This window comes from Natator depressus, chromosome 25 (genome assembly GCF_965152275.1).
Source record: "Natator depressus isolate rNatDep1 chromosome 25, rNatDep2.hap1, whole genome shotgun sequence".
NCBI lineage: Eukaryota > Metazoa > Chordata > Testudines > Cheloniidae > Natator > Natator depressus.
In genome coordinates, this window is record NC_134258.1 from 1,033,396 (window position 1) to 1,052,473 (window position 19,078).

The 19,078-nt window shown below is 50.5% G+C and overlaps 1 protein-coding gene across 1 annotated transcript in view; it reads right to left on the reverse strand.

Annotated features, from left to right (window-relative positions):
• Positions 1-19,078, reverse strand: part of LOC141977793 (excitatory amino acid transporter 1-like) — a 122,181-nt gene that overhangs the window by 7,868 nt on the left and 95,235 nt on the right. The window contains exons 8-9 of the mRNA XM_074939476.1: positions 8,756-8,989; positions 6,399-6,593 (exon numbers count right to left, since the gene is read on the reverse strand). Coding sequence (XP_074795577.1) covers positions 6,399-6,593; positions 8,756-8,989 — 429 coding nt within the window. The remainder of the gene's footprint in view (positions 1-6,398; positions 6,594-8,755; positions 8,990-19,078) is intronic.

The window sequence follows — 19,078 nt, forward strand, 5'->3', positions numbered from 1 at the left end:
GGAGCACAGGGGGACTGGAGGAGCTGCACGCTGCACGGCGGTGAACAGGCGGGGAGGGGGCCTGGGCAGGGTGGAGTGTGGTCCACGCCTGGCTGTTTGGGGAGGCACAGCCTTCCCCAGCCTATGGGATACGCGGGTTGGATGAAATTAAGCAACGGGCCGGATCCGGCCCACAGGCCATAGGTTCCCCACTCCTGTTCTATGGCATGGGGAAGCCACAGGTGTCTAATGGCAGTGTAGACATACCTGAAAGGGTCTCAACTTTTAAGGCGGGCCCTGAAGAGAAGCAGTTTCATAGATTCACAGATACTAAGGTCAGAAGAGACCATTATGATCATCCAGTCCGACCTCCTGCACAATGCAGGCCACAGAATCTCACCCACCCACTCCTGCAATAAACCTCTCAACTATGTCTGAGCTATCGAAGTCCTCAAATTGTGGTTTAAAGATTTCAAGGAGCAGAGAATCCTCTTCCAGCAAGTGACCCGTGCCCCATGCTATAGAGGAAGGTGAAAAACCTCCAGGGCCTCTTCCAATCTGCCCTGGAGGAAAATTCCTTCCCGACACCAAATATGGCTATCAGCTAAACCCTGAGCATATGGGCAAGATTCACCAGCCAGATACCCAGGAAAGAATTTTCTATAGTAACTCAGATCCCATCCCATCTAACATCCCAGTTTCCCTGGCTTTGGGTTATGATTCCAGGGTGAGAAATGGCTCAGAAGGGACTTATGGACAGAGACTGGTCAGCAGCTGGAAAGATGTGTGATTATATAAACATGCAGCCTGTAGAGGGGCTGGAGCGATGACCTTTGGTGCGGAGTTCAAACTCCACAAAGTGCAGGACTGCTCAGGTCCTGGTGCTATTTCATCCCTTTCTACATACAAGAGCCACAGCACAATCCACCCAAGCCGGGACTGAATGGAACAACCTAGCCTGGGGGAGTCAAACTCCCAGCTCCTGCTGTGGGGTGAAGAACCCTCCTGCAGCCTTTGAGGAAGGCAGGAGTTCTCCTATGTTCTGATCTAGTCCAGCGCCAGTTCACAGAGCCAGTGTCACCCAAAGAGGCAAGTAGTGTGAGCAATAAATTCAGTGTATCACAAAGGTGCTCAAATCCCATCAGCCGCAATCTCAACAGCTGGCCTCGGTCACCAAGCAGGCTCCTGCCATCCCCATGGGCAGTGGCTGGTCAGGCATGCAGCACAGTGCACACTTGCAATGGCCATGAACGCAGGCTGCTTCCTGCATCCATACTCTGGTCTACTGTGTCCCAGCAGCAGTATGTGCCCTCCCCTGCACTTACCCATTTCAAAGGGCGATTTCAGGGCTCCGAGGGATGGAGCAGCCAGGAATGCCTAGGAATTCCGCCCCCGCTGGGACATTCAGTCATAACTGCAAAGTGTTCCCGTGGGTTTGTCTGTTCCAGCGCAGACATGCTGGCTGCTTGCTTTGTAACTCGCCATCTAGCCGGGCACTCCAGGGCAGAGCTGAGATCTGGGGACCCTCAAGCTATAGTTTGGGCTTTTGGCCCTTTTCACAGGTAACATCAATCAGGGAAGTTCAGTTTACAACCTGCTCGCCGAGGTCAGTGATTAGCGAACCTTCCTGCTGCAGAGACAAGGCGTGGGAGGGAATAGCTTTGATTGGATCAGCTTCCGCCGGGGAAAGAGACAAGCTTTTAAGCTGCACTGAGCTCTTCTTCAGGGCTGGCCCAGCTTGTCTCCTTCTCCAACAGAAGCTGGTCCAAGGAAAGATATATTCCAGGTGAGCCCTGAGTGGGCCTGACTGTTATAAAAAGCCAGTCAGCTGCGAACCAGCTGAGCAGCGAACAGCAGAGAGGCTAACAGAGGGAGTTCACCTGGGGAGAGCCCACTGAGGCTTACATCTTGCTGTCTTCTCTGAGTAGTTACTAAAATTCCCGAGGAAGCTCGTAGAAGGAAGGTAATAAAAAAGTTCAGCTGTTGTGACCTGCACTGGATGTGCCATGTTTGTCTTTCTTCCACAGAACAGAAGCCACTTTGTACGAAGTGCAAGCTGGTCTCCATATTGGAAGAGAAGGTTCAAGGTCTGGAGAAACAAGTATTGACCCTGCGTCGCATAAGAGAAACTGAAGAGTTCCTGGACAGATGTCAGGATATGCTTCTAAGGACACAACATTCTGAAGATTCAGAGCAGGCTGCGCAGTGGGGACAGACGGACGGTGAAAAAATTTGGCAGCATGTGACCTCCAGAAGAAGAAAGGGGAGCATCCATGTACCAGCAATGCAGATACAGGTAAACAACCGTTTTCATGTTCTCCCCACAGGTACTAATGCAGAGAGTGGACTAGATGATACGTCTGAGGGAATGGAACAGAAGGAGACTCCGCCGATTGGAAGGCATGAGATGCACTGTCCTAGGGTTGGGGGTTCCATGACCAACACTCCCAAGAGAAGGAGGAGGGTGGTGGTGGTCGGGGACTCTCTCCTCAGGGGGACTGAGTCATCTATCTGCCGCCCTGACCGGGAAAACTGAGAAGTCTGCTGCTTGCCAGGAGCGAAGATTCACGATGTGACGGAGAGACTGCCAAGACTCATCAAGCCCTCGGATCGCTACCCCTTCCTGCTTCTCCACGTGGGCACCAATGATACTGCCAAGAATGACCTTGAGCGGATCACTGCGGACTACTTGGCTCTGGGAAGGAGGATAAAGGACTATGAGGCGCAAGTGGTGTTCTCGTTCATGCTCCCCATGGAAGGAAAAGGCCCAGGTAGAGACCGACGAATCGTGGAAGTCAATGAATGGCTAGGCAGGTGGTGTCGGAGAGAAGGCTTTGGATTCTTTGACCATGGGATGGTGTTCCAAGAAGGAGGAGTGCTAGGCAGAGACGGGCTCCACCTAACTAAGAGAGGGAAGAGCATCTTCGCAAGCAGGCTGGCTAACCTAGTGAGGTGGGCTTTAAACTAGGTTCACCAGGGGAAGGAGACCAAAGCCCTGAGGTAAGTGGGGACGTGGGATACCGGGAGGATGCACGAGCAGGAGGATGAGAGAGGGAAGGGCTCCTGCCTCATACTGAGAAAGAGGGACCATCAGCGAGTTATCTCAAGTGCCTATACACAAATGCAAGAAGCCTGGGACACAAGCAGGGAGAACTGAAAGTCCTGGCACAGTCAAGGAATTATAATGTGATTGGAATAACAGAGACTTGGTGGGATAACTCACATGACTGCAGTACTGTCATGGATGGGTATAAACTGTTCAGGAAGGACAGGCAGGGCAGAAAAGGTGGGGGAGTTGCACTGTATGTCAGAGAGCAGTATGACTGCTCAGAGCTCCGGTATGAAACTGCAGAAAAACCTGAGTGTCTCTGGGTTAAGTTTAGAAGTGTGAGCAACAAGGGTGATGTCATGGTGGAAGTCTGCTATAGACCACCGGACCAGGGGGATGAGGTGGACGAGGCTTTCTTCTGGCAACTCACGGAAGTTACTAGATTGCAGGCCCTGGTTCTCATGGGAGACTTCAATCACCCTGATATCTGCTGGGAGAGCAATACAGCGGTGCACAGACAATCCAGGATGTTTTTGGAAAGTGTAGAGGACAATTTCCTGGTGCAAGTCCTGGAGGAACCAACTAGGGGCAGAGCTCTTCTTGACCTGCTGCTCACAAACCAGGAAGAATTAATAGGGGAAGCTAAAGTGGATGGGAACCTGGGAGGCAGTGACCATGAGATGGTCAAGTTCAGGATCCTGACAAAAGGAAGAAAGGAGAGCAGCAAAATATGGACCCTGGACTTCAGAAAAGCAGACTTTGACTCCCTCAGGGAACTGATGGGCAGGATCCCCTGGAAGAATAACACGAGGGGGAAAGGACTCCAGGAGAGCTGGCTGTATTTTAAAGAAGCCTTATTGAGGTTACAGGGACGAACCAGCCTGATGTAGAGAAAGAATAGTAAATATAGCAGGTGACCAGCTTGGCTTAACAGTGAAATCTTTGCTGATCTTGAACACAAAAAAGAAGCTTACAAGAAGTTGGGGATTGGTCCTGCTTTGAGCAGGGGGTTGGACTAGATGACCTCCTGAGGTCCCTTCCAACCCTGATATTCTATGATTGGACAAATGACCAGGGAAGAGTATAAAAATATTGCTCGGGCATGCAGGAGTGAAATCAGGAAGGCCAAATCACACCTGGAGTTGCAGCTAGCAAGAGATGTGAAGAGTAACAAGAAGGGTTTCTTCAGGTATGTTAGCAACAAGAAGAAAGTCAAGGAAATTGTGGGCCCCTAACTGAATGAGGGAGGCAACCTAGTGACAGAGGATGTGGAAAAAGTGAATGTACTCAATGCTTTTTTTGCCTCTATCTTCACGGACAAGGTCAGCTCCCAGACTACTGTACTGGGCAGCCCAGCATGGGGAGGAGGTGACCAGCCCTCTGTGGAGAAAGAAGTGGTTCGGGACTATTTAGAAAAGCTGGACGAGCACAAGTCCATGGGGCCGGATGCGCTGCATCCGAGAGTGCTAAAGAAGTTGGCGGATGTGATTGCAGAGCCATTGGCCATTATCTTTGAAAACTCATGGCTATCGGTGGAGGTCCCGGAAGACTGGAAAAAGGTTAATGTAGTGCCCATCTTTAAAAAAGGGAAGAAGGAGGATCCTGGGAACTACAGGCCAGTCAGCCTCACCTCAGTCCCTGGAAAAATCATGGAGCAGGTCCTCAAGGAATCAATTCTGAAGCACTTCGAGGAGAGGAAAGTGATCAGGAACAGTCAGCATGGATTCACCAAGGGCAAGTCATGCCTGACTAATCTAATTGCCTTCTATGATGAGATAACTGGCTCTGTGGATGAGGGGAAAGTAGTGGATGTGTTATTCCTTGACTTTAGCAAAGCTTTTGACACGGTCTCCCACAGTATTCTTGCCAGCAAGTTAAAGAAGTATGGGCTGGATGAATGGACTATAAGGTGGATAGAAAGCTGGCTAGATTGTCAGGCTCAACGGGTAGTGATCAATGGCTCCATGTCTAGTTGGCAGCCGGTATCAAGCCGAGTGCCCCAAGGGTCGGTCCTGGGGCCGGTTTTGTTCAATATCTTCATAAATGATCTGGAGGATGTCATGGATTGCACTCTCAGCAAGTTTGCAGATGACACTAAACTGGGAGGAGAGGTAGATATGCTGGAAGGAAGGGATAGGATACAGAGGGACCTAGACAAATTGAAGGTTTGGGCCAAAAGAAATCTGATGAGGTTCAACAAGGACAAGTGCAGAGTCCTGCACTTAGGACGGAAGAATCCCATGCACCGCTACAGACTAGAGACCGAATGGCTAGGCAGCAGTTCTGCAGAAAACGATCTAGGGGTGACAGTGGACGAGAAGCTGGATATGAGTCAGCAGTGTGCCCTTGTTGCCAAGAAGGCCAATGGCATTTTGGGATGTATAAGTAGGAGCATTGCCAGCAGATCGAGGGACGTGATCGTTCCCCTCTATTCGACATTGGTGAGGCCTCATCTGGAATACTGTGTCCAGTTTTGGGCCCCACGCTACAAGAAGGATGTGGAAAAATTGGAAAGCATCCAGCGGAGGGCAACAAAAATGATTAGGGGACTGGAACACATGACTTATGAGGCGAGGCTGAAGGAACTGGCATTGTTTAGTCTGCGGAAAAGAAGAATGAGTGGGGATTTGATAGCTGCTTTCAACTACCTGAAAGGGGGTTCCAAAGAGGATGGATCTAGACTGTTCTCAGTGGTAGCAGATGGCAGAACAAGGAGTAATGGTCTCAGGTTGCAGTGGGGGAGGTTTAGGTTGGATATTAGGAAAAATCTTTTCACTAGGAGGGTGGTGAAACACTGGAATGCGTTACCTAGGGAGGTGGTGGAATCTCCTTCCTTTGAGGTTTTTAAGATCAGGCTTGAAAAAGCCCTGGCTGGGATGATTTACCTGGGGATTGGTCCTGCTTTGAGCAGGGGGTTGGACTAGATGACCTCCTGAGGTCCCTTCCAACCCTGAAATTCTATGATTCTATGATATTCCCTCTCCCACCTTATCTCTGTAATAGACTGGGACCAACATGGTTGCAACAACACTACAAACTGCGGTCATTGTCAGAGACCCCTCCACCCTCAATCCCCCAACCCCCAACCTCTGCTGCTTGGCTCTCATGGGCTCATTCTGCTCACCATGGGGAGAGACTTCATGTACCCCAGTCTGAAAACCACAGCCTGATCTCTGGCCTGGGGCAGAACCGCCTCCCAGAACATGGCTGGCAAAAGTGGGGCCCTCTCTGAATTTGTTGTTTCCCCCTCTTCTCAGTCCCTTTTCAAAGCAGAACCGGTGCCTGATCCCTTTGGGGTCAGCCGTCAAGCCCTGTGAGTCCCCCGATGCCTGACTCCCTCTGAATGGCACAGGTTCTTGGGCCCAGTCACCTGATTGTGATGATTTGCCCAAAGTCGAGCTCATAGTTGTTGACTTGTGCGATGAAGATGGCTGCCAGGGCCTCGTATAGAGCTGTGCCATCCATGTTAATGGTCGCGCCTACGGGCAGAACGAACCTGGTGATGCGCTTGTCCACCCCGTTGTTGTCTTCCAAGCACCTGAACGTAATGGGGAGCGTTGCCGAGCTGAAAGGAAACCCCAAACACCATGAAAGAGCCACATCCAACCTCTGCGCCAGGGAGGGGGCCCTGGCCGGAGGCGTTTTGTGACCCCACTCACTCAGCAATAGACCCTGAAGGCTACTGGAGCCTACGCTGGGGGAAAGGACCAAGGGCTTGGCCCCTGGCATGGTGCCTCCAAGAACCTCTGTATTGTAGAGTGAGGCAGAAAGGTGGAAAGGGACTTGCCCAAAGTGACATGGAGAGTTAATCTCAGAGCCAAGAGCAGAACCCAGGTTTCCTGACTCCCAGAGCTCTAACCACCAGACCATGCTGCCTTCCTCTAGGAAACAGCAAAGGCCACGCACTCCAGCATGCTTGGCCCTTCCCTGGTTTGTTATTATCCCACATCCCTGCTTTCTTCCCCTGCAAGGTGGAGAGGGGGAGGTCAGAAGTGGCTGCTGGGAGTGGGTGCAGGCTGAGTGGGTCTCTTGGTGGTATAGTGCACTTTGAAGCTGCCTGAGAGTGTCGGGACTCCCAGCCCTGCTGCTGGCTGGGAGTGACGGTGTCAGGCCAGGATTGGGGCCTCGCAGCAGGTTCCGCAGAAAGCTGTTTGTACTGCAGGAGGGTGGCACCATCCTGAGCTTCTTTGCACCAGTCTTAGACAAGGGTCTTGAGGCCCTTCTCCCCAGTCACTGAGAAAGACTAGACAGCCTTGTCTGAGTGTGTATGTGTGAGTGTGTGAGAGCACATGTGAGTGCATGTGTGTGAGTGCACATGTGGGAGTGCGTGTGAGAGCAGGTGTGTGAGAGCGCATGTGAATGTGTGTGAGCATTTGTGTGTGTGACTGCGTGTCTATGAGAGCGCGTGTGTGTGTATGAGAGCACGTGTGAGCGTGTCTGTGAATGTGTGTGTGAGTGGCAGGCTGAGCAGTCTCCCCCAGGCCAGGCCAGTGGTATATGAGTTTGGGCCCTGAGCTCAGGCGTGCAGTCCAGGACCAGCGGCTAAGTCCCCACCACTCTCCTCCCCAGACAGGTATGTACGCCTCCTTGGCGGCTGGCACATACACTAATGCACATAGATGGAGGCAGCCTGCCCTCATGATCACAGCTCCAATCCAGGGCCAAAGAAGGCCATGGGACTTTGTTGGGCTTGGGACTGGGTTCTAGGGCAAGAAGCTGGGAATCCCACCCCACAGCCTGGCGGTGGCAAGAGTTCAGCACTCACTGAGAATAATGAGAGCTTCTGAGCATGTGTCCCATGGTGTCTAATTAGCTCCCCAGCCCTCCCCCACGGGTAGGGTTGCCAGCTTTCTAATTGCACAAAACCCTTCATCAGCAACACCCTTGCCACGCCCCTGCCCTGCCCCTCCCCTGAGGCCCCACACTCCACTCACTGTAGCCCTCCTCCCTCCATCGCTCGCTCTCCCCCGCCCTCACTCACTTTCACTGGGCTGAGGCAGAGGGTTGAGCTGTGGGAGGGGGTACGGGCTCTGGGCTGGGGGTGTGGGCTCTGGGATGGGGCCAGAAATGAGGGGTTCAGGGTGTGGGAGGGGGCTCTGGGCTGGGGCAGGGGGTTGGGGTGCAGGAAGGGGTGCAGGGTGCAGACTCCGGGAGGGAGGAAGGGTGTGGGAGTGGGTTCCGATCTGGGGCAGAGGGTTCGGGCTCCAGCTGGGCAGCGCTTACCTCAGGTGGCTCCCAGTCGGCAGCTCAGTGGGGCTAAGGCAGGCTCCCTGCCTGCCATGGCTCCATGCTGCTCCTGGAAGTGGCCAGCATGTCTGGCCCCTGGCAGAGGCACAGCCAGGCAGTTCTGCACAGTGCACACTGCCCGCATCCACAGGCACCATCCCCGCAGCTCCCACTGGTGTGGTTCCTGGCCAACGGGAGCTGCGGAGCTGGTGCTCGGGGCAAGGGCAGTGCACGGAGCTTCCCTGATCACCCCTGTGCCTAGGGGCTGCAGGGACATGCTGGCTGCTTCCAGGAGCTGCGTGGAGCCAGGGCAGGCAGGGAGCCTGCCTTAGCCCCACTGTGCTGCTGACCAGACTTTTAACAGCCTGGTCAGCAGTGTTGACCGGAGCCACCAGGGTCCTTTTTCAACTGGGAATTCCGGTTGAAAACCGGATGCCTGGCAACCCTGCCCATGGGTTGCTGTGCCCCCGCCCAGCACAGTCTGCCTGGGAAGCAGCATACCTTGAGGAGGTGCCCAGTGCGGTGATAAGGGCCTGCAGAAGGCCTGCGATGAACACCCACGGGTTCTTGTGGGTGACAATGAAGTACAGCAGCGGCAGGACACACAGGGAGTGTATGAGCAACCCCACGATGACGGTGAGTGTGTACATTCCCAGCTGGCCCCCCATCACTGCTAAGTCGTCCATCTCCAGAATCTTGCCAGCGATTAAGAATAGGATCCCGACTGGGGCGTACCTGTCACAGAACACAGGGACCAGGGCTTAGAACTGGCCTCCAAAATCGCACATAACTGCATCGGCTCTCCCACGCTGTACAGAGTCACAGGAGGTTGGGGCACCCAAAGACACAGGCCACGCATGGAGTCGCCAGATGGGGTTATGGCTGCCCCCTCCTGGAAGCTGCACGGAGAGCAGAGAGCTGACCTGTGGATTCAAATGACCAAGCGATGTCTGTCTGTCAATGGCCTCAGTCCCCTGCTGGCTGCACAGGCTGGGGCACTGGGTGGGATTGCTCCTCCACTGAAATCCACCCCTCTGTGATGGCACTGGCCTCTGCATGACGGGCTCTCCAAATCCCTTTCTTTCCCCTCCCAGCCAGGCCCCTCCACCTGGAGGGTAGTATTAACTCAGGGCGAGGTGCAGGCAGGAGCATCATGTAAACACTGGCTATGCAGATATTTTCATGTAAATGCTTCTTGAAATATCGGTGGGACTCAGGGGAGCAAATGTTGCTAGCAATGCTGAACTTGGGTCCAAGCAGAGAAGTAAAAGGAGAGGCTGGTCAGGAAACATTTTGTCTGAAGTATGTTTGCATCAGCCCTTACATCCTCTCCTGCGTTGGGACCTGCCCTCTCTGCTCCTCCATTCCCGTCTCACCCCACAGAACTTCCTAACTAGGGCTCCCAGCTCCGATCCCATCCCGCGAGCGCAGGGCTCCCAGCTCCGATCCCATCCCGCGAGCGCAGGGCTCCCAGCTCCCATCCTATCCTGGCAGCGCAGGGCTCCCGGCTCCGATATACCATTTTGAGAACGCAGGGCCCCCAGCTCTGATCCCATCCCGCGAGCACAGGGCTCTAGGCTCTGATTCCATCCCGCAAGCGCAGGGCTCCCGCCTCCCATCCCATCCCGCGGGCACAGAGCTCCCAGCTCTGATCCATCCTGCAGGTGCAGGGCTCCCATCCCACGAGCACAGGGCTCCCAGATCCCATCCCACGAGCACAGGGCTCTCAGCTCCCATCCCATCCCGCAGGTGCAGAGCTCCCGGCTCTGATCCATCCAGTGGGTGCAGGGCTGCCTTTCAGCGGAAGGCGCCCTAGTGCTGAGATGGAGGAGATCACAGGAAGGTGAAATTAGGGAAAGATGAAAGAGAACCATGCCTCCATGGACACACCCTTCAGGTACTCAGGGTCCCACTCAGGACTCCCGGCTCCCACTCAGAGCTCAGACTGTGGCTTTGAGGCTTACACTCGTGGCTCAGGGCTCACCCCTAGGGACTCCCATTCAAGTGCTCGCATTCAAGAGGCTCAGGGCTCACACTCAGCCATGTGGGAAGTTTGGAAAAGTTCAGGCATCTTAGAATCATAGAATCATAGAATATCAGGGTTGGAAGGGACCCCAGAAGGTCATCTAGTCCAACCCCCTGCTCGAAGCAGGACCAATTCCCAGTTAAATCATCCCAGCCAGGGCTTTGTCAAGCCTGACCTTAAAAACCTCTAAGGAAGGAGATTCTACCACCTCCCTAGGTAACGCATTCCAGTGTTTCACCACCCTCTTAGTGAAAAAGTTTTTCCTAATATCCAATCTAAACCTCCCCCATTGCAACTTGAGACCATTACTCCTCGTTCTGTCATCTGCTACCATTGAGAACAGTCTAGAGCCATCCTCTTTGGAACCCCCTTTCAGGTAGTTGAAAGCAGCTATCAAATCCCCCCTCATTCTTCTCTTCTGCAGACTAAACAATCCCAGCTCCCTCAGCCTCTCCTCATAAGTCATGTGCTCTAGACCCCTAATCATTTTTGTTGCCCTTCGCTGGACTCTCTCCAATTTATCCACATCCTTCTTGTAGTGTGGGGCCCAAAACTGGACACAGTACTCCAGATGAGGCCTCACCAGTGTCGAATAGAGGGGAACGATCACATCCCTCGATCTGCTGGCTATGCCCCTACTTATACATCCCAAAATGCCATTGGCCTTCTTGGCAACAAGGGCACACTGTTGACTCATATCCAGCTTCTCGTCCACTGTCACCCCTAGGTCCTTTTCCGCAGAACTGCTGCCTAGCCATTCGGTCCCTAGTCTGTAGCGGTGCATTGGATTCTTCCATCCTAAGTGCAGGACCCTGCACTTATCCTTATTGAACCTCATCAGATTTCTTTTGGCCCAATCCTCCAATTTGTCTAGGTCCTTCTGTATCCTATCCCTCCCCTCCAGCGTATCTACCACTCCTCCCAGTTTAGTATCATCTGCAAATTTGCTGAGAGTGCAATCCACACCATCCTCCAGATCATTTATGAAGATATTGAACAAAACCGGCCCCAGGACCGACCCCTGGGGCACTCCACTTGACACCGGCTGCCAACTAGACATGGAGCCATTTATCACTACCCGTTGAGCCCGACAATCTAGCCAGCTTTCTACCCACCTTATAGTGCATTCATCCAGCCCATACTTCTTTAACTTGCTGACAAGAATACTGTGGGAGACCGTGTCAAAAGCTTTGCTAAAGTCAAGAAACAATACATCCACTGCTTTCCCTTCATCCACAGAACCAGTAATCTCATCATAAAAGGCGATTAGATTAGTCAGGCATGACCTTCCCTTGGTGAATCCATGCTGACTGTTCCTGATCACTTTCCTCTCATGTAAGTGCTTCAGGATTGATTCTTTGAGGACCTGCTCCATGATTTTTCCAGGGACTGAGGTGAGGCTGACCGGCCTGTAGTTCCCAGGATCCTCCTTCTTCCCTTTTTTAAAGATTGGCACTACATTAGCCTTTTTCCAGTCATCCGGGACTTCCCCCGTTCGCCACGAGTTTTCAAAGATAATGGCCAAGGGCTCTGCAATCACAGCCGCCAATTCCTTCAGCACTCTCGGATGTAACTCGTCCGGCCCCATGGACTTGTGCACGTCCAGCTTTTCTAAATAGTCCCTAACCACCTCTATCTCCACAGAGGGCTGGCCATCTTTTCCCCATTCTGTGATGCCCAGCGCAGCAGTCTGGGAGCTGACCTTGTTAGTGAAAACAGAGGCAAAAAAAGCATTGAGTACATTAGCTTTTTCCACATCCTCTGTCACTAGGTTGCCTCCCTCATTCAGTAAGGGGCCCACACTTTCCTTGGCTTTCTTCTTGTTGCCAACATACCTGAAGAAACCCTTCTTGTTACTCTTGACATCTCTTGCTAGCTGCAGCTCCAGGTGCGATTTGGCCCTCCTTATATCTTTCCTACATGCCCGAGCAATATTTTTATACTCTTCCCTGGTCATATGTCCAACCTTCCACTTCTTGTAAGCTTCTTTTTTATGTTTAAGATCCGCTAGGATTTCACCATTAAGCCAAGCTGGTCGCTTGCCATGTTTACTATTCTTTCGACTCATCGGTATGGTTTGTCCCTGTAACCTCAACAGGGATTCCTTGAAATACAGCCAGCTCTCCTGGACTCCCTTCCCCTTCATGATAGTCCCCCAGGGGATCCTACCCATCCGTTCCCTGAGGGAGTCGAAGTCTGCTTTCCTGAAGTCCAGGGTCCGTATCCTGCTGCTTACCTTTCTTCCCTGCGTCAGGATCCTGAACTCAACCAAACTCGTGGCGAACGGGGGAAGTCCCGGATGACTGGAAAAAGGCTAATGTAGTGCCAATCTTTAAAAAAGGGAAGAAGGAGGATCCTGGGAACTACAGGCCGGTCAGCCTCACCTCAGTCCCTGGAAAAATCATGGAGCAGGTCCTCAAAGAATCAATCCTGAAGCACTCAACCAATCTTGCTTTCCTCTGCCCCTCCTGGCCTCAGCGTGAAAGCACATTCCCAGCAGGAGGCAGCAGCTAGGGCTCCCCAGAGGAAGCCTGTCCTTGGGAGATTTGACCTGATTTGAATAATGTGCCAGACTTTTAGGGGCTTGTCTGCCCCTGTGCCCCTTGGCAGCTCCCTTGACCATAGCTCTCCCCAAATCACCCTGGCCCTTACATAGTAGAAATCTCCTGCAACTCAGGTTGCAGTCATTGAATGTGCCTTTTCCTTCAGCTGGGCATGCATGAGAACAAAGCATTTAGAAGCCAAATAACTTTGATGTCAGTGATCAGAGGAGGGAGTTGTTGGTTCTAGCCCCGCATGAGCCAGGGACAGGGAGAACAGGCTCCTCACAAGCTGCACTCACTAGCTTGACTTGGTGCATTGCTGTTTAAGGAGGTGCTCAGTGTTGCAGGTGCTGCAAGGAGCCTTCCCTTCTGAATCACTATGATGGTCCCAATGCAGTGGACAAGCGGCCATTTCCCAACAGACACCATCACAGAAAATAGTCTCAGCAGAGAGACCCGGCCTGCCAGTCCAGCACATTCCATCAGTCCATGGGAAAGGGAAAACGCCACATCCCACCTGTGAAAGGAAACACTGTGCTCTTAATCCTTCCATGCAAAGCCGTCACAGCACTGAACAGATGGTCAAACTGAGTCACACAGAGGTTATGTGATTTGCCCAGCATCACAGAGTGACCCAGTGGCAGAGAGGAAGATAAAAACCAGGAGTCCTGACTCCAGAGTTGGCTTTAGATCAACATTTTTAGTGGTCCATGAGTTTGGGGTCCTGAATTTTGTAAGACAGATCTGCCTCCTTCAGTCTCCATTTTTCAACAGTCTGAGGGTCCCTTCCCCACAAAATACCCACCAGCCGAGGGTGCCCTGAGCTAGGAGCCAGGAGTGTCAGGAGTTCAAGGCTCAGAATCTCCAGTCAATGCTGTCACCTATTCATAGCTTCCAAGGCCCAGAAGAGACCATTGTGATCACCTAGTCTGAATTCCTGGATAGCACAGGCCAGAGACCTACCCCAGGAGAACTCCTAGAGTAGACCCCTTAGAAAAAATCCAATCTTGATTTAAATATTGTTTATGATGGAGAATCCACCATGCCCCATAGTAAATTGTTCCAATGGTTAACTACTCTTACCATTAAAAATGTGTGCCTTATTTTCAAACTGAATTGGGCTATCTTCAATGTTCAGCCATTGGATAGTGTTAGATCTGTGCTTGGCTGAAAAGCCCATTATCAAATATTTGTTCCCCATGTAGGTATTTAGAGTGTAATTAACTTGCCCCTTAACCTTCTCTTTGTTATAATTGACTGAGCTCCTTGAGTCTATCACTACAAGGCATGTTTTCTAATCCTTTAGTCATTCTCATGGCTTTTCTCTGAACCCTCTCAAATTTACCAACATCCTTCTTGAATTGTGAGCACCAGAACTGGACACAGAATTCCAGCAACAGTCACACCAGGGCCAATACAGAAGTAAAATAACCTCTCTACTCCTACTCGAGATTTCCCTTGCTTATGCACCGAAGGATTGCATTAGACCTTTGAAGTGCAGCGTTGCACTGGGAGCTCATGTTCAGCTGATTGTCCCCCTCTACCATGACCCCCAAATCTTTTTCAGAGTCACTGATTCCCAGGATAGTGTTCCCCATCCTGGAAGTAGGGCCTCCATTCTTTGTTTCCAGATGTACACATATATATTTTGCTGTATTAAAAGTATATTTTGCTTCCCAAGCCATCCAGATCTGACCTCTACCATATTTACCACTCCCACAATTTTTGTGTCATCCACAAACTTTATTATTGATGATTTTATGTCTTCTTTCAGATTATTGATAAAAATGTTAAGTAGCATAGGGCCAAGAACTGATCCCTGTGGGACCCCACTAGAAACACACCCACTCAATGATTCCCCATTTACAATGATATTTTGAGACCTATCAGTTAGTCAGTTTTTAATCCATTTAGTGTGCACTGTGTTAATTTTACAACCACCTAGATTTTTAATCAAAATGTCCTTTGTTAACCAATATGGCCTCTTCCTCGACTGGGGGATTGTGGCTTTTGGGGCAACTAGGGCTATGTTTACACTAGCACTTTTGTTGGTAAAACTTTGAGTCCGGGGTATGAAAAAACACCCCCTGACAGACATACGTTTCACAGACAAAAGCGCCGGTGTGGGCAGCGCTATGTTGGCAGGAGACACTCTGCTGCCGACAGAGCTACTGCCACTCGTTGGGGTGGTTTAATTATGCTGGTAGGAGAGCAGCCACACAGGAGACCTTACAGCAGTGCCGCTGCAGCGATAGGGCTGTGCCCCTGTAAGGTCTGTAGTGTAGCCACAGCCTCATAAAGTGGCCTTAATTCACAGTCATTCACTTTGTTCTGATTCAATTCTTCCTCCCAGCTGACTTGGCTCATAATTGTTTTCAGCTTTGTGAAACTGGCCCTTTTAAAGCACCAAGTATTGATATCACTGGACGCCATTCTGTTTGCACATTATAAATGTGATAAGTCATGATCACTTGTGCCTAAGCTACCATTCATTTTTAGTTCTGTGCTCAGTTCCTCTTTAGCTGTCAAGACAAGGTCTAATATAGACTTCCCCCATGTTGGATGCAACGCTTTTTGAGTTCACAGCCCTTTTCGCTGGGCAAGGCTTCAGACCCCTACCTTAGGAAGACCGGTATCATCCCCCCATTTTACAGCTAACAGGACTCCTGGCAATTAGGAACAGATGCCAGATCTCTAATACCCAGATCCAAGATTCAGTCACTCCTCCTTTCAACTAGAGTCTGCTGAACCTATGCACTTGGCTCTCTGGGCTGCAGCAACTGCTCTAACCACTCCTGTCCCAGGCTCAGAAACAGAACCCCGGAGTCCTGACACCCAACATTCTACTGCTGTGTTGCAAGCAATGTATTGTCCACTGATAAAACGTGTGTCACACACCCCTCTATTGGCTGATCCATACAGAGGATAAAAGCCTACTACTGCTACCAGCAACACTTTTAGCTCAAGGGGCAAATATATATTAAATGCCCCAAAACTTCATTACTGCAGAGTTAAAGTTGCCCAGTGGTGCCTCCTGCCCTTCCAGAATGTGGACAGCGGCTAAACCAAAACCTCTGAAAATCAGAAAATACAAAGTTAAGGTACATGCCAGCCCTGCAATGCAACCTTAACTGTGCCAATTCTGGAGCTGGTACCAGCCACTGGGAATGGGTTAAAGGTTAACAAACTGCCAAGGGAAGTGGTGGATTCTTCACCTCTTGATCTCCACAAATCCAGACTGATCACCCTTCTGGAGGGTGCTGTAGTCAGTCACAAGTTATTAGTCTCAATACAGGAGTATCTGGATAAAAAGGCAGGACATTGACACAGGGCAATCTGGATTGCTTGGGAAGCTGGGCACAGGCAAACAATACATATTTTTAAAGTACCTACACGGGAACAGAAATTTGATACCAGAGCACTCTGCACTCTAGCAGAGAAAGGTCTAACATGTCCCAATGGCTGGAAGCTGAAGCCAGATAAATTCAGTCTAGCAATAAGGCACACATCTTTAATAGTGAGGGTAATTAACCATTGGAACAACTTAACGAGGGTTGTGGCATGTGTGGCGATGCACCCCATAATGCTTTATGGAAATATGCTCATGAATGTAAATATGACATGGCTGGAATATGTTTTATGCTACATATGCCATGTAACATCTCTCTGCAAAGGTTATGATCTACTGAATACATTCATCCTATCTGTATGCATGTATCATTTTTGTATTCAAAGTTACAAATATTGGCTATGTACTTGTTTAATTTTAAATAGCCTCAGTGAAGCAGTTGGTCAGCTTCCTGAGAAAATACTATTCTTAGTAAGTGCCCAATCAAGAAACACTTAAGCCAACAATGAACGTGGAGATGCCAATCCACATCTGAGCTTTCCCAGGAATGTGGCTTGGCTGCTAAGGAACTCAGTCTGCACGGACATGTGACTTGCCCATGTGACTCCAAAACTCCATTTTGTAGCTGGATTCTACACAGGGGGAGGGAGGGGTGTCCACCCACAAGAGAAAGTCTATTTAAACCCCTGGGAGACGCCTCCATTTTGTCTTCAGTTGGCTCAAGAGATAGCCTCTCCACCTCAAAGGATACCTGAAAGAAACCGGGACTACAGGGGGTGTAAGTGATTGCTGGACCCAGACTAGAAGGAGACTAGTCTGTAAAAGGAAGATTACTGGAATTCCTCTGAGGGTGAGGTTATATCTGTATTCAGTTTTCTTACTGTATTAGGCATAGACTTGCGTGTTTTATTTTATTTTGTTTGGTAATTTACTTTGTTTTGTCTGTCATCACTTGAAACCACTTAAATCCTACTTTTTGTATTTAATAAAATCACTTTTTACTTAGAATCATAGAATATCAGGGTTGGAAGGGACCCCAGAAGGTCATCTAGTCCAACCCCCTGCTCGAAGCAGGACCAATTTCCAGTTAAATCATCCCAGCCAGGGCTTTGTCAAGCCTGACCTTAAAAACCTCTAAGGAAGGAGATTCTACCACCTCCCTAGGTAACGCATTCCAGTGTTTCACCACCCTCTTAGTGAAAAAGTTTTTCCTAATATCCAATCTAAACCTCCCCCATTGCAACTTGAGACCATTACTCCTCGTTCTGTCATCTGCTACCATTGAGAACAATCTAGAGCCATCCTCTTTGGAACCCCCTTTCAGGTAGTTGAAAGCAGCTATCAAATCCCCCCTCATTCTTCTCTTCTGCAGACTAAACAATCCCAGCTCCCTCAGCCTCTCCTCATAAGTCATGTGCTCTAGACCCCTAATCATTTTTGTTGCCCTTCGCTGGACTCTCTCCAATTTATCCACATCCTTCTTGTAGTGTGGGGCCCAAAACTGGACACAGTACTCCAGATGAGGCCTCACCAGTGTCGAATAGAGGGGAACGATCACATCCCTCGATCTGCTGGCTATGCCCCTACTTATACATCCCAAAATGCCATTGGCCTTCTTGGCAACAAGGGCACACTGCTGACTCATATCCAGCTTCTCGTCCACTGTCACCCCTAGGTCCTTTTCCGCAGAACTGCTGCCTAGCCATTCGGTCCCTAGTCTGTAGTGGTGCATTGGATTCTTCCATCCTAAGTGTAGGACCCTGCACTTATCCTTATTGAACCTCATCAGATTTCTTTTGGCCCAATCCTCCAATTTGTCTAGGTCCTTCTGTATCCTATCCCTCCCCTCCAGCGTATCTACCACTCCTCCCAGTTTAGTATCATCTGCAAATTTGCTGAGAGTGCAATCCACACCATCCTCCAGATCATTTATTAATAATCACTTATTAATTAACCCAGAGTATGTATTAATACCGGGGGGGGGGGTGCAAACAGCTGAGCATATCTCTCTATCAGTGTTATAGAGGGCAAACAATTTATGAGTTTATCCTGTATAAGCTATATACAGGGTAAAACAGGTTTATTTGGGGTTTGGACCCCACTGGGAGTTGGGCATCTGAGTGTTAAAGACAGGAACACTTCTTAAGCTGCTTTCAGTTTGTGGATGTGGTTCAGACCTGGGCCTGTGTTTGTACCCGGCAAGCGTGTCTGGCACAACCAGGCAGGGTTCTGGAGTCCCAAGCTGGCAGGAAAGGTGGGGCAGAAGTAGTCTTGGCACATCAGTGGCCAGCCCCAAGGGGGTTTCTGTGATCCAACCTGTCACAGCATGTATCTTAATTTTGTATTTCCTAGTTTTCTGTTTCTGTCTAGTCTCTGTTTAGTCTCTCTCCACACTCTGGAAGGACATGGGGCACAGCTGGCCAATCGTAACACTGCATTATGGCTTTTGAGCGTTTAATTTCTTTGCTTTTAAAAACAATATTTTCTCTGCACCCCCATGTACTCCCACCCTCTCCACTGTCTCTGGCTCTGAGGCAACGATTACCCTGGCCACAGAACACATTGCTCTATATTAGTCCCTTTGCTGCCCCTGCATCGCTTCCTGTCTCCGCCTCTCCAGCACACCCTGCTTCACCCTCCTTCCCACAGAGAGGCAGGCATCAGGACAGGACCCACATTGAGGAGTTGTGGGTGCAGGGGTGAGAGTTCAGGGACTAGCATGGAGTCAGTGGGGACTTTTTTTGAAGAGGTGGACAAACTTGGGGGGCAATGGATGTGAGAGTTTTGGGAGACTGACAAAACCTCTCCAGCATCCCCCTCTGCACAGCTTTGACCCCCTTCTTTTCTCCCCACTCTTCAATGCACTGTTCTAATACCCCCACCGCTCCAAAACCCCATATTCCCTG